At 34.5% G+C, this 11,974-nt stretch overlaps 1 protein-coding gene across 1 annotated transcript; it reads right to left on the minus strand.

Annotated features, from left to right (window-relative positions):
* Positions 1-265: 265 nt before the first annotated feature.
* On the minus strand, positions 266-8,593 carry LOC134842765 (uncharacterized). Its single transcript, XM_063859243.1, has 4 exons — positions 8,454-8,593; positions 8,045-8,236; positions 1,995-2,153; positions 266-639 (listed from the first exon to the last, which is right to left on the minus strand). The coding sequence occupies exons 1-4, from the start codon at positions 8,494-8,496 to the stop codon at positions 407-409; spliced, it is 627 nt and encodes a 208-aa protein (XP_063715313.1). The 5' UTR covers positions 8,497-8,593; the 3' UTR covers positions 266-406.
* Between the last annotated feature and the right edge of the window lie 3,381 nt (positions 8,594-11,974).

Here is an 11,974-nt window from a genome sequence, read left to right on the forward strand (position 1 = left end):
AACGGGCGAAAATTCGTAACAGGTCACAATTCGTAACAGGCGACAATTTGTAACAGGCGACAATTTGTAACAGGCGACAATTCGTAACAGGCGACAATTCGTAACAGAAGATTAAGCGGGGATCACAGATTCACGCTCAATATTCCTCTCGTGCCGGATGTAAGCGCAGCGGAGCGAAGCGGAGCAAGCGTATTCTACTTGCCAATGCCTTGTTACGACTTGTCGCCTTTTGCGAATTGTCGCCTGTTACGAATTGTCGCCTGTTACGAATTGTCGCCTGTTACGAATTCTCGCCCTACCGTATTTGTGTATGTATTTAATTTTGGAATTTGCAAATTATGGAGAAATTGTTCTGTTCTTGAAAACGACTTTATTATGATTGGTTGGACGAGTTTTGAACTTTCATTCAAACTTCATTTGACTTTCGATCTCGTGGACACCGCTCCCAGTTGTTTGGAGAAGCATAGACCGTCCTGTACCAGTCGGCACCCTGTTCCTCGAGGAAGGAGGCGAACTTGCTCCTGGTCCTGGCCTGAAGAGTCCTGGATCTGGAGAAGATTCTGAAGGATCTGCGGGAGAGAAAGAGGCCAGGGTCACACGCCAGACCCACATAAGTGTCGAGGTCATCCCAGTCCATCACTAGACAGAATTTAAAGCTCTTTAACTAGCCACCCCCCGCACCCCCCCCCCCCACACACGCATTGCAAGGGGGGCTTCGTTACTAGGTACCAAAGGAGGAAATTAGTTAGAAAAATAGTCACAAAAAGTCCCCAGAAATAGTAAAAAAAAAATTTGTTATTGGCTTCAAAATTCCAAAAGATCACCTTAAGAATTCGTCAAAAAAGGGAGGGAGTAAATTTGTCAGATTGAAAATCACTTTGGAATTTCATCAATAATCAATCTCCCGGTGAACAAAACAAGACTGCTCTTATCAGGGCGAAGCCCTGAATGTTCCGACTGCCTTTTAAGGTTTATGGAGCAGTAATAACATTAAAAAATTCAATGAAATAAAACAAAATGAAATTTTTTTTCTTCTAAAATTTGAAATTTTTTAAATGAAAATAATCCCCCCACACGCCACATAAAGTACAAAAAGATAGATTTCGCTCCTTGTAACAAACCATTTAAAACCATTTATGGCAAATAAGCTTCTTTTAACCAATTTGGAACAATTTCTAAGACGGATTAACTCTCCGCTCACGCGTTAATAGCGCGAAATATACCGCGCGTTGATTGTCCCAAATTGGCCAAAATGGCAATCTTTAAACCCCCGCAACTTTACAAAAAATGATCACAGGTGAAATATCTTTTCAAGTTTGAGCTCAGGACAACAAGACCCTTCGAATGATGTAAAAAAAATTCCGTCAAGAATGGCTAGTTTAAAAGTCGAAATTTGTCTGAAGAAAAAAAAACCACCCCGAGCACAAATATTCCGTTACTTTCGTATCGAAAGTCGGAACAACAAGAGATTACAAGTGAATGTTGAACTCACGAATAATAAGCATGTATTTTAAACGAAAGCAAATAATAGAATTGTAGAAAAAATTGGAATGTTATAAATGATCAAAAAGTTGTTATTGAAAAATATTACTGAAAAAAGTGAACCTTTTTTTAGTTCACTAGTCTTTTGCAAAAAAAAAGAATTCAGAAAAGCGAGATTTTTTAAAATGCTCTATTAGTTAACTGGTTCCCGCGCTGAGGAGCTCTGGTAATAAATGAGATAGTCGAGCGATGTTCAGTTTTCAACCAACCATGAGAGGGGCGAACGAAGGGTTCGGTTCAAACCAAAAACCAATAATGAGTCGAAATGGGTCAAATAGAGTCAAACTGCAAAAACTTATTCATTTGATTTTTCTAAAAATAGTTATTATGATTTTAAAGATCACAGTCACTAAAAGTTTTCATATATTTTTAACGAAGAAGTTTGTCGCTGCTCAACTTGCTTATAACATTCAAAATATCACATTCACTAAAAAGTTTTCAACTAATTTTACCGAAGAAGTTGTGTCGTTTATTGAATATGTTATATGAGGTCACTCTTCTAGCCACGAATGCCCCCACTCCTTCGTTTAACTCTTCGTACTCCCATGTAGAGTAGGGCAGAAATGCATCCTCTGCCCAGTTGTAGCAGAAGTGACCTTGCTTCATGAAATCTAAAAGCACAACTCATCATTACTCATACAAGCTTCGATTCAAGGGGCCTTCAATTAAAGACTGACTTTTGCTCTTTTTCGAATAAAACTGCGAAACTAGAAAAATTTCGACTACTCCCCCCACCTACAACTTTGTTTATTTGCAAACAGGATTTTATAGAAAAAAAAAGTTTCTTTTTTGAAAAAAATGGTAGTCATGCAACTTTCATGGTTTGAAATTGTATGAAAAGCCTTTTTTCATAGACTCCAAATATGAAAATTTATGCTTAGCAATTTTAATTGGTAGAGGTGAACCCGGGGAACATGATATGATGGCTTCAGCCGATTTTCCTGGCCTCGAAATACAGCTTTTCTTTGTTTTCATATCTGATAAAAGCGGACAGCATTGAACTATACCTAATAATTCGCGAAATATAACTTTTGATCAAATTTTTGCAAATTTTTAACTTTTGAATGATTTTTTATCCTGGCGCTGAAAAACTTATAATAATTTGCTTTATGACTCAGCTTTAGAAAAAATTACATAAATAACTAAAAAAATTTGCAGCCATTTCTGCCAACCGATAGAAACATTTGAAAAAACATTTTATGGGACTTTTCGCTGAATGCAAGTAATAAAAATGAAGAAGAATTTATACTCAAGGGTCTTAATTCTTTTACATTCAATTATGAGCCATTTTTTGAGTCGTTATTTTGAATAGCTGAATTGTGTTTTATAATAGACCTAAGTGCAAAACTTGTCTTCTTTTTTGATCAGAGAAATACAGCTTCTTGTATCAGTACTACTTCTAAGATATTATTTATTCACTCTAACTTGCCTCGCAATTTTTTTGAAAAAGGAATTTTCGAATAAGTCTTGTCAAGAGTTTTTTTTTATTTTGTTGAAAGCGAAATAGCAGCAGGCCACAAACATCCAAAAATTGTTAAATGATATTATCTGAATATGTTTACTTCAAATGACTGCATTTCAAGTTGAAATTTATTTCCAGCGGGCCTAGGCCAGACATCCGCTATGTTAAACACTGAAAATTATTTAATCAGAAGACTGCTCGTATCAGGGTGAAGCAGTAATAACATTTTAAGGTCTATGAAGCAGTAATAACATTAAAAAAATGAATATAAAATAATTAATAAAAAATTAAAATGAGAAATTTTAGATTTTTTGTGAAAATCATCCCACCACACGCCATATAAAGTACAAAGTGTTAAATTTCGCTTCTAATATTAAATCAATTACGCAAATAAGCTTCCTTCAACCAATTTGGAACAGTTTCTAAGACGGATTAAATCTCCGCTTACGCGTTAATAGCGCGAAGTATAACGCGCGTTAATTGTCCCAAATCGGCCAAAAAGCCAATTTTTAAATCCCATAACTTTGCAAAAAAAATCACATCTTTTCAAATTTAAGCTCAAGACAACAATACCTTTTGAATGATATAAGAAAGTTCCGTCAAAAATAGCTAGTTGAAAAGTCGAAATTTGTCTGAAAAAAAAACCCACCCCGAGCACAAATTTTCCGTTACTTTCGTTACGGAACTCGGACAGTTATCTACCAAAATAACGCTAGAATTTCAAAAAGTTTGCGGCGATATCCGGCTTTTACTTTTATACAGAGTACGATACTTTGGTGGCAAGCTCGCAACATGCTGGCGCGATTGTTGCGATCCGCCTTCGTTCGAGCACTGCAGCATCTTTTCAGCTAACAGTAGAAATTGGATCTTTGCCTATTTTTGGAAAAACTTTTGGAAAACTGCCCTAATAAAATATTTTTTGGGATTTTTGACAGATCGGATGTTTATGCGGTACCCATATTTAGCAGTTCGTTGTAATTGCACATAATTAGAGCAGAACAACTTTGTAATCTAATAGCAGATACTGATCAACGCAATACGAATTTTTGTTCCGACTTTCGTAACGAAAGTAACGGAATATTTGTTCGGGGTGTGTTTTTTCCTCAGAAAAATTTCGACTTTTTAACTAGCCATTTTTGACGGCATTTTTTGTATCATTCGAAAGATATTCTTGTCCAGAGCTTAAAGTTTTTTGTCAACTTGATTTGTTAATAAAGCGAAATCTATCACTTTGTACTTTATATGGCTCTCACAAAAATCTCAATTAAAAAAAAATTAAATTTTGCATTTAATTTTTTTTCATGTTTTTCCTGCTCAATAGACCTTAAAAGGCAGTCGTAACATTCAGGGTTATACCCTGATACGAGCAGTTTTCTTAGAATTGAGTTGAATGTGTCGCCTCAACTTGCGAGCAGAAAGACTTTAGTCTATCAAATTCCGTTATTATTTTAACTCTAGGAGACAGGATGAAATAAATATTGGGGAGGTTCGAAAACAATTATTGACGTGAGTAAAATTAGAAAAACATATTTACCTGCAATTTTTTTTGTAAACTTATGGATTGGAAACTTCCCGTTAGGCTAAATTTCAGACAATTAACGTTTTTTTGACTTCCTTCTATGAACACGTATGCGGCAATTCATACCGCTTCTATTTTCTTTCTAATCTCAGAGGCAAATTGTTTTGGACTTTTAAAAAAGTTGCTAGACCCGAATTACATAACTCACTTTTTCCATGTTAAACTTCTAAGGGGCAGTCGAAACATTAAAAAGTTTTCCCTGTTTGTAAATAATACATAAACTTAAAAAAAAATTGCCACTTTTTGCTTTTTACTTAGCATGTAAGGGATATATCTGAAACAATTAACAGAAACCCGCTCTGTTTTTTTTGAGTGCTTTCCCCCAACTTCTTACCAAATATTTTTTCATCGATATTGGTTGGCATTTGGAATGTTTAGAGACCCGCCGGGATACGAGCAGTTTCTTCGTGCTTGTACTGCAGATACTTCCAATTAAAAGGGGTTCAAAGACAATTTTTTTGAAAACCCATAGATCCAGATAAAAGAGGCTACAACCAGGGGCGGATCTAGGGTTTTCTCGAGGGGGAGGACAAATTTTCAAAAAGATATTCCGAGCTCTCCCAAAGCACATTGCGTTTTTCGTCGTCCGTGCCCCCTATACACGCCCCTGGGCACAACTCCAAACAATTTTGAAAGTCCGTGGATTTAAATAAATTTTTATAAAATTAGAGAGTGGTGATTCCAACCAAAAACAATCTGCTTGAAATTTACAGCAATTGCTTGGAAATTCTTATTGTAATTTTGAAAGAGAAAATAAGCTGGTCATGACATGTTTTACTAAACCAAATAAACAGGAAAAAATTCACCATTTTCCTGCAACTTATTCAAAAATCACACAAATAAAAAAAGTTGCTGTAAGCAAGGTAAATGAGAATTGTGTGCGCAAGTTAAAAAAATCAATTTTTTATTTTATTTTAAAAACGTCTGTCAACACGTCAATGATTATTTATCAAAGCGTAATATACAATTTTGCTGATAATTTACAAGATACAGGAATGCTTGAACCAGAGTTTGCTCAAAACGGCCTCTTGTAAAACCACAAACTAACAACGTTCACTTGATAACTGTTGATAAGTTTAAATTGAAAAACTAATTTTTTCTCTAATTGATATTTCTCAGCCCTAAATGTAATTATTATGTTTTGACTTTGTAAAAAATTGCCGTTTTGTTTAAGCTCTTGTCACTCAATTTTTATTGTCATTTCGCGGCCAAACTGTGTTCTCATAAATCATTTTTTCGGTGAGTTGATTTCTCTGGAATCCGGAGACAAGATTTTAAACAGCCGCAGTTCAGAAGTGCCTTCAAAATTGCATTTCAGTACAGGAATCAGGAATCAGTACACAAAGTGCAAGAATCAGTACACAAATATTTGAAACGTGAATTTGTAGAAAATTTTTTTTCAGAACACTTAAAAGCTAATTTGAAAGCAAAATAACCTTGTGAATAATTAAAAGTTAGGTTTTTTATCAGACAAACCTAAGCAGAAGTTTTTCATCGTTGTCAGTGAAATCCAATAAAAATCTTAACAAACCTAAGCAGAAGCTTTTCATCCTTGTCAGTGAAATCCAATAAAAATCTTTACAATTTAGTTAACTGAAATCGTGGATGCAACCCTTTAACCCCCTCAAAATTCTTTCAAGTTTCAAAATGTTTCAGGAAGGGGCTCTTTTCCACGTTCCTTCTCACATTTCAATTTTTCCATTTTAAAAATTGTCTTACGTGCTATCATGGCTGAAAGCGTTATAATACGTAGTAAGGCATGAAAATCTAAAATTAATTTTTCAAAACTGAAACTCAAATAGGGGGAAAGTGGAAAAAGCCCAAGAAGGAAATAGCTGTACCTTTCACCTAGATCTATTGATTTTAGTTTTTGTGATTTTTATGATTATGAACTAAAATTATAATACTGAAGGAAACTTTATTCTCAATGATGTTTTATCCTAAGTGCTGTATGTAACCTCATCCAGTGCATTACACTGCAAACTTGTTTGAAAATTTTGATTGATTCCACAAACTGGAGTTTTGCAAAGTATGTTTTGAAGTCCGCAAACTTTTTTGCTTGAGAAACTTTTGAACATTACAAAAGTTTAAAATTAGATAGAAAAGTAACCTTGTTGCGGTTTCGACGACAAAGATTTATCCAGTCTTTTATTTAAACTATTATTTTTATTTTCTTACTTTTCTGATGGCTCGTGTTCTTACTTTTTGGCGGCTTGTAAAATAACCCTTATTTTAAATTGTTTTATGCTAGTTTTTTTGATTGAAATTCAAAAAAAAGTTATTTTATAACCATTAAAAACTGGGAGGCACCTTACAGCCGGGTGTATTATAGTTGTTTCTTTTTTTTCCACGCAAAACCAAGTACCACAAAAATTAATTGGAATGAATCGAGTAGTATACCAAATTCACGACTTTTTAGTCGTGATTCGAGCGACAATAAAAAATTGGCATAAAGTTGTCCCAGTGTTAAAAAAGGCATTTTAAAAAATTGGTAAAAGGTTATCCCAGTGTTGGTTTAAACTTTTTGATTTTTAATTCCATTTCGAGCGAGTAAAGCAATCGAGTAAGGATATATGCAAATTTGGTTTGTTTTAGATTCTAAGGATTAAAAAAGCTTAATTTCTAAATCAAATACAAATTTGGATTTTTATTTTAGTGTTTCCTTGACGATAAAAACTTTCTAGAAACAAAATCAAACTTTTTTGTGCAAAATGGGAAAAAATTCATTTTTTTAAACATTATTTTTTTGTTTTTGGAAGACAAATGTTATCGATTTTGTCTAAACCACTAAGTTTCCACGCGCTGTATAGTTTTCAAATCATACCAGGCACTAAAAACGACATTAATTTGGAAAAAAAACTAACAATTTTTCTAAAAATTTTTTGTATCTTGATTGTTTTTCCAACTTGTGCCTGAATTTTAAAACCCTTGGAACCAGTAGCTGATTGAAGAGATGCAAACTTCCTTACATGCTATTTAAAAAAATTGCCTCAAGTTGTGGAAGTTTTCATTAAATAGTTATAAAAACGTGTTTTTTTTTTGCCTCAAAATTACATAAAACTATTAGCACCAAGCCGTCTGTTCATAGAATTTTTATTTTCGGATTTTTTTGCTTGTTAAGCTTTTTTTAGCCAGTTTTTGTGTCAGTAATACAGTTTCAGATTTCAGATGAAAAGTTTTGTTGTCAATCAAATTACAATCAGATAATTAACTATGAAAGATGAAATCAATTTTTTAAAATCAATTAATCCTTTCCAGCTATAGTGCATAGCGAAAAGTATCCTCCCCGAAATCTCTTTAAGCTAATTACTAATTACTCAACAGCTAATCATTTGGGCATTTTAGAGCCTAGTCGTGAGTTTCCCCCTTTTTCTATAGAGGTGTGCGTGTGTGCGCGAGTGTGTGTTTGCGGGGGGGGTTAGTTTGTGATGAGATTGTCCGAGGTATGAATAGAGACTTACTCCGCCCTCGCTTCTTTATCACAGTGTTGTTGACGTAATGACAGGGACAGGCATCCACTTTGTTGGGGTGTGTGTAGATCTCATACCAGATACCGTCATAAAAGTCTATCGGCTGATGTAGAATCTCCACTTCTCCAGCTGTGGGACACGATCCATCCAAAAGCCCCCCAATGGGCCAAATAGAAATGAACCCTACAAAAGTTAAGGAAACGTTTCATATAGCATACATCCTTTTAGTATAATCCCATTACAGAGGAATACTTTTCCAAAATTTATCGTACAAACTTGTCCCCGATTAAGATTTTTTCTGAAAATGATCTTATAAATCAGAGCTCAACCGGAACGAAAACTCTTAAAGGCCCTCTTAAAAAAGTGCCCGTTATGAGATGTATACGTAATGGTACTTTACCGATAAGTAAGATTAACTGCTGACTTGAAATAAACTGACTCATCGTAAAGCTTAAGTTCTACGGTAAACCAAAGAATTTACAGTTCAATACTGATATTCAGGTTGGAAAATTTAGTTTAGCTGTCGAACAATGGCGCTTCTTTAAGTTTAAGGTCGTTTGATTTTGTTTGTTAATTTAGTGATATTATTTGCAATTAATTCTTGTCAAAGTTCATGGTACATTTGTTTTTTACATTTACAACAATTATTAAGCTAAGCCTCATAGTCAATTTTTCCTGTGCAATTTTTCATATAGAAAAATTCTCAACGACCAGCATTGTAAAATTACGATGAAAAATTTTTAAAACTCAAAAATACCACCAGAGGCGTGCCGAGGAGTTTGAAGAGACGACTGCCCTCCCCCAACCTCCTCTCTCAATTCTAGTTGCCAAATTATCCCAATGTTCGCCCTAAAATTTTGGCATCAATTTATAATAATTTGAGGCGGGAGCGTGGGCCAAAAAAAAGCACAATTTGTTGGTCAAAACTGTCCAAAAAATGCTCAAAACAGCTGCGCTTAATGTTCAAATTGAGCGACCTAAAAAAGTCGGCAAACTTTTTCAAAAAATTATTATACAGCGAGTCTTATTGAATATACCTCCCTAATAATCAGAAAATAAAATGAAACTTTTTGAAACGAAATTGGATTAATTTTACTTAGAATTTCTACGCTAATATCCCGAGCGTTGAATTAACTTGAAAATATGCCAAAAATGTGAATTATAACTCATTTGGGCTCTTACTCATGACACTTTAGTGGAGAAAAGTGTAAAAAAAATAGAAGCATGCCAGTTTGAAGCTTAATTAAATGAATAGAACCCGGGATTTATAACCGAAAAGACCCTAAAAAGCCGACGAAACAGTTAGTTATAATTGAGCTAAAACACTTTCCACTAATCAATAACACATCTGTTTCTTTTTTGCTAGTATGCTTATTATTTTTCAAAGCGCTGGTGTCAAGTTTACCAGAAATTGTAAAATTGACATCTGATTCAATATGTCAATTTTAGGGAATCGAACCCATGCCGACCCAAGGGGTCACCCCTTTGTACTATTTTGAGATCTCCATTTTTGGCGGCTGAGGGATCCTAAATTTTTGTCTAAAGGCGTCTTTGGCGCCAATATATAATAAATTTGAGGGGGAAGCGCGCGCCGAAAAAATGCAATTTTTTGGTCAAAGTTTTCCAAAAGGTGCTCAAAACGTATTTTTCGGCTCGTTTTTTTTCAAAATTATGCCTACGGCACAGAAAATTATAGTGATTTGTGAGAGCTGGGAAAATCAATTGGTCGACCTATAAAAAGGTCGATAAATTTGGATTTTTTTTTGAAAATCCGCCCCCCTCGAGAAAATCCTAGATCTGCCCCTGTGTCCAAAAACTTTTAATATTATGTGTACATTGGGGAGTGGTGGGGGTTTTCAGAAAATAATCCAAAAACCGCTGATTTGTTTTTGGAGGCATGTAGATTTGAACTTGGAGTACTATCAAAATTTCGTCACGCCTCGATTGAAGTGCCTTTCAAAGTGTCTCGGAATACGAGATAAGGAAAATCATCAGAAAGATAAGAAAAACATGAACTCTTCGAGAACAAGTTATCCTTTTCTTTTCATTTGGTTCTTTTATTTTATGATGAGTTTGTTAAACTTTTGAGTCGACTTTAATTTCACTGCGTATCTTTAATTTAAACTCTTTACAACTTAATAGTTTTACTCTAGAAGGATGTGGGCCTTAAAATGTTCTAAGGACAATACGAGAACACTTAAGAACTTAAAGTGCTTTTATTTATACGGTCCTTCGGAAAGACCAAAGCTCATAAACAAAACCTTATAATATGATTGATTCAGCAACCGTTAGTTATAAACGTTAGTACTATTGTTCCAGTCAACCAGTGCTTAACATCAAACTATTTCGACCAAACTCGAAAAAAAATCATTTATATTAAGATTAATTACTTTCAGGTTTTTTCACGTGATATTTTGCAAAAGCACCTCGAAATTCAATAGAGCGATTATTTTGAGTCAGATCGTTCGATTTGCCAGTAAACAAATTGTAGTTCGACTTTGTAAAAACTCCAAGAAGTTCCTATATTGATTGTTGTTTCTTTATCTAAACAAGAAAAAGAAATTTTTTCTTCCAATTTTTACTTTCCCGTATGTTGCAAACGCAATCATCTTAACATTTTTGAAAATATGGAAACAACAAAGAAATTCAAACAGGGACCATTGCTTTTTCTTTTTATTTACCTCTCAATTCTTGGAAACCGCTTCTTCTTGGAACCCGTTGATGCTGCTGCCGCCGCCGCCCACTCCTCCGAACGGAAGTCGAACGAATTTACTCCTCCAGCTGATTCGGCTGACAAGATCATCGGCGAAGATGACGACGATGAGAACACGACTGGAAGACTTCGGGTGATCCGAGGAGTGTTCGCAGGCAGACTCGTCTCTAACACAACTTCGTGTGACTCAATGCAGGTATACACAAGCTGTATGCAGAAAAGTTTTCTCCCGCGTTTTTCTTCATTTTGTAACTTTTTTCAGCCTTATGTCTAAAAGACGTCCCTAAGTTGACGAAGATGATCTAACTCGCAAACCCAATTAATCCCATTTATATCAGAAGCTTACAAGAGAAACGCGCCCCTAGGTTTCTTGCATTATTTTTCCGTGGAAAAATTGGAATTTTGGAGTTTTTCCATTCATTTTGAACCATTTTAATCATTTTTGAGCAGAGTAGTCAAATTTTTGAGACAAAATTGTTCCCTGGAAATATAAGAATATTCAAAATTTGTTTAAAAAAAGTATGCAGTTAAGCGTTTTCTGTGTGGATTGATATCCGAATCCAAATTGTGACTATTCCGCTTCAAAATAGCAATCAAAAATGGTCAAAACGTGCAGATATGTTTCCATTAATTGTTTTCCGGTCAATCATTTTTCTCCAATGTAATTTTCTGACTATAACTCCTATATCAGGCATCGCTTAATGTTTCTTCCAAACGCACCCTACCACCATCTTTTTTTTCGATATTACACCCGCGGCCGTGACCCGGGAATGTTAAAAAGTGAGAGAGTAAAAAGTTTTTATGCAGCATTTAATCTATTGAAAGGGTGTGTATCCATATTACCGCATTATTGGATAGCCGAAAAATATAAATGATTTTTGTTCCCATATAGCCGAGCATTTTTAGTTGAATTTTTTTAGCTTTTATCCAAATTCAAAAGGTTTAACTTTGAATTTGTTGCTTTAATTTTGAATCAAAAATTAAGAGAAACGTTTACTGATTTCTGTAGAAAAAGCTTGCTTTCAAAAGTTTATGATTCTAAATAAAAATGGTATAGTTGGTGTGTTTTTATAAAGGCCATTTTTTTCGCTTTCTCTTGCTATTGACTTAGTTCTTCCACTTACAATATGTCTTGCGTGTGTGTAAAAGAATGTTTGGAAAAATGTTAGCCTAAATGTGATAAATTTTACAAATAATTGAATGTCAAT

Source organism: Symsagittifera roscoffensis, chromosome 3 (genome assembly GCF_963678635.1).
Source record: "Symsagittifera roscoffensis chromosome 3, txSymRosc1.1, whole genome shotgun sequence".
In the NCBI taxonomy this organism is placed as follows: Eukaryota; Metazoa; Xenacoelomorpha; order Acoela; family Convolutidae; genus Symsagittifera; species Symsagittifera roscoffensis.

What these genes read in the sequence shown, in the direction of transcription:
- LOC134842765 (XM_063859243.1), bottom strand. Translation starts at nt 8,496, where the DNA reads ATGAGTCAGTTTATTTCAAGTCAGCAGTTAATCTTACTTATCG. An exon ending in GATAAAGAAGCGAGGGCGGA is followed by an intron (nt 2,154 to 8,044) that starts GTAAGTCTCTAT and finishes TTGTGCTTTTAG; the next exon opens with ATTTCATGAAGCAAGGTCAC. An exon ending in TAAACGACACAACTTCTTCG is followed by an intron (nt 640 to 1,994) that starts GTAAAATTAGTT and finishes AATTCTGTCTAG; the next exon opens with TGATGGACTGGGATGACCTC.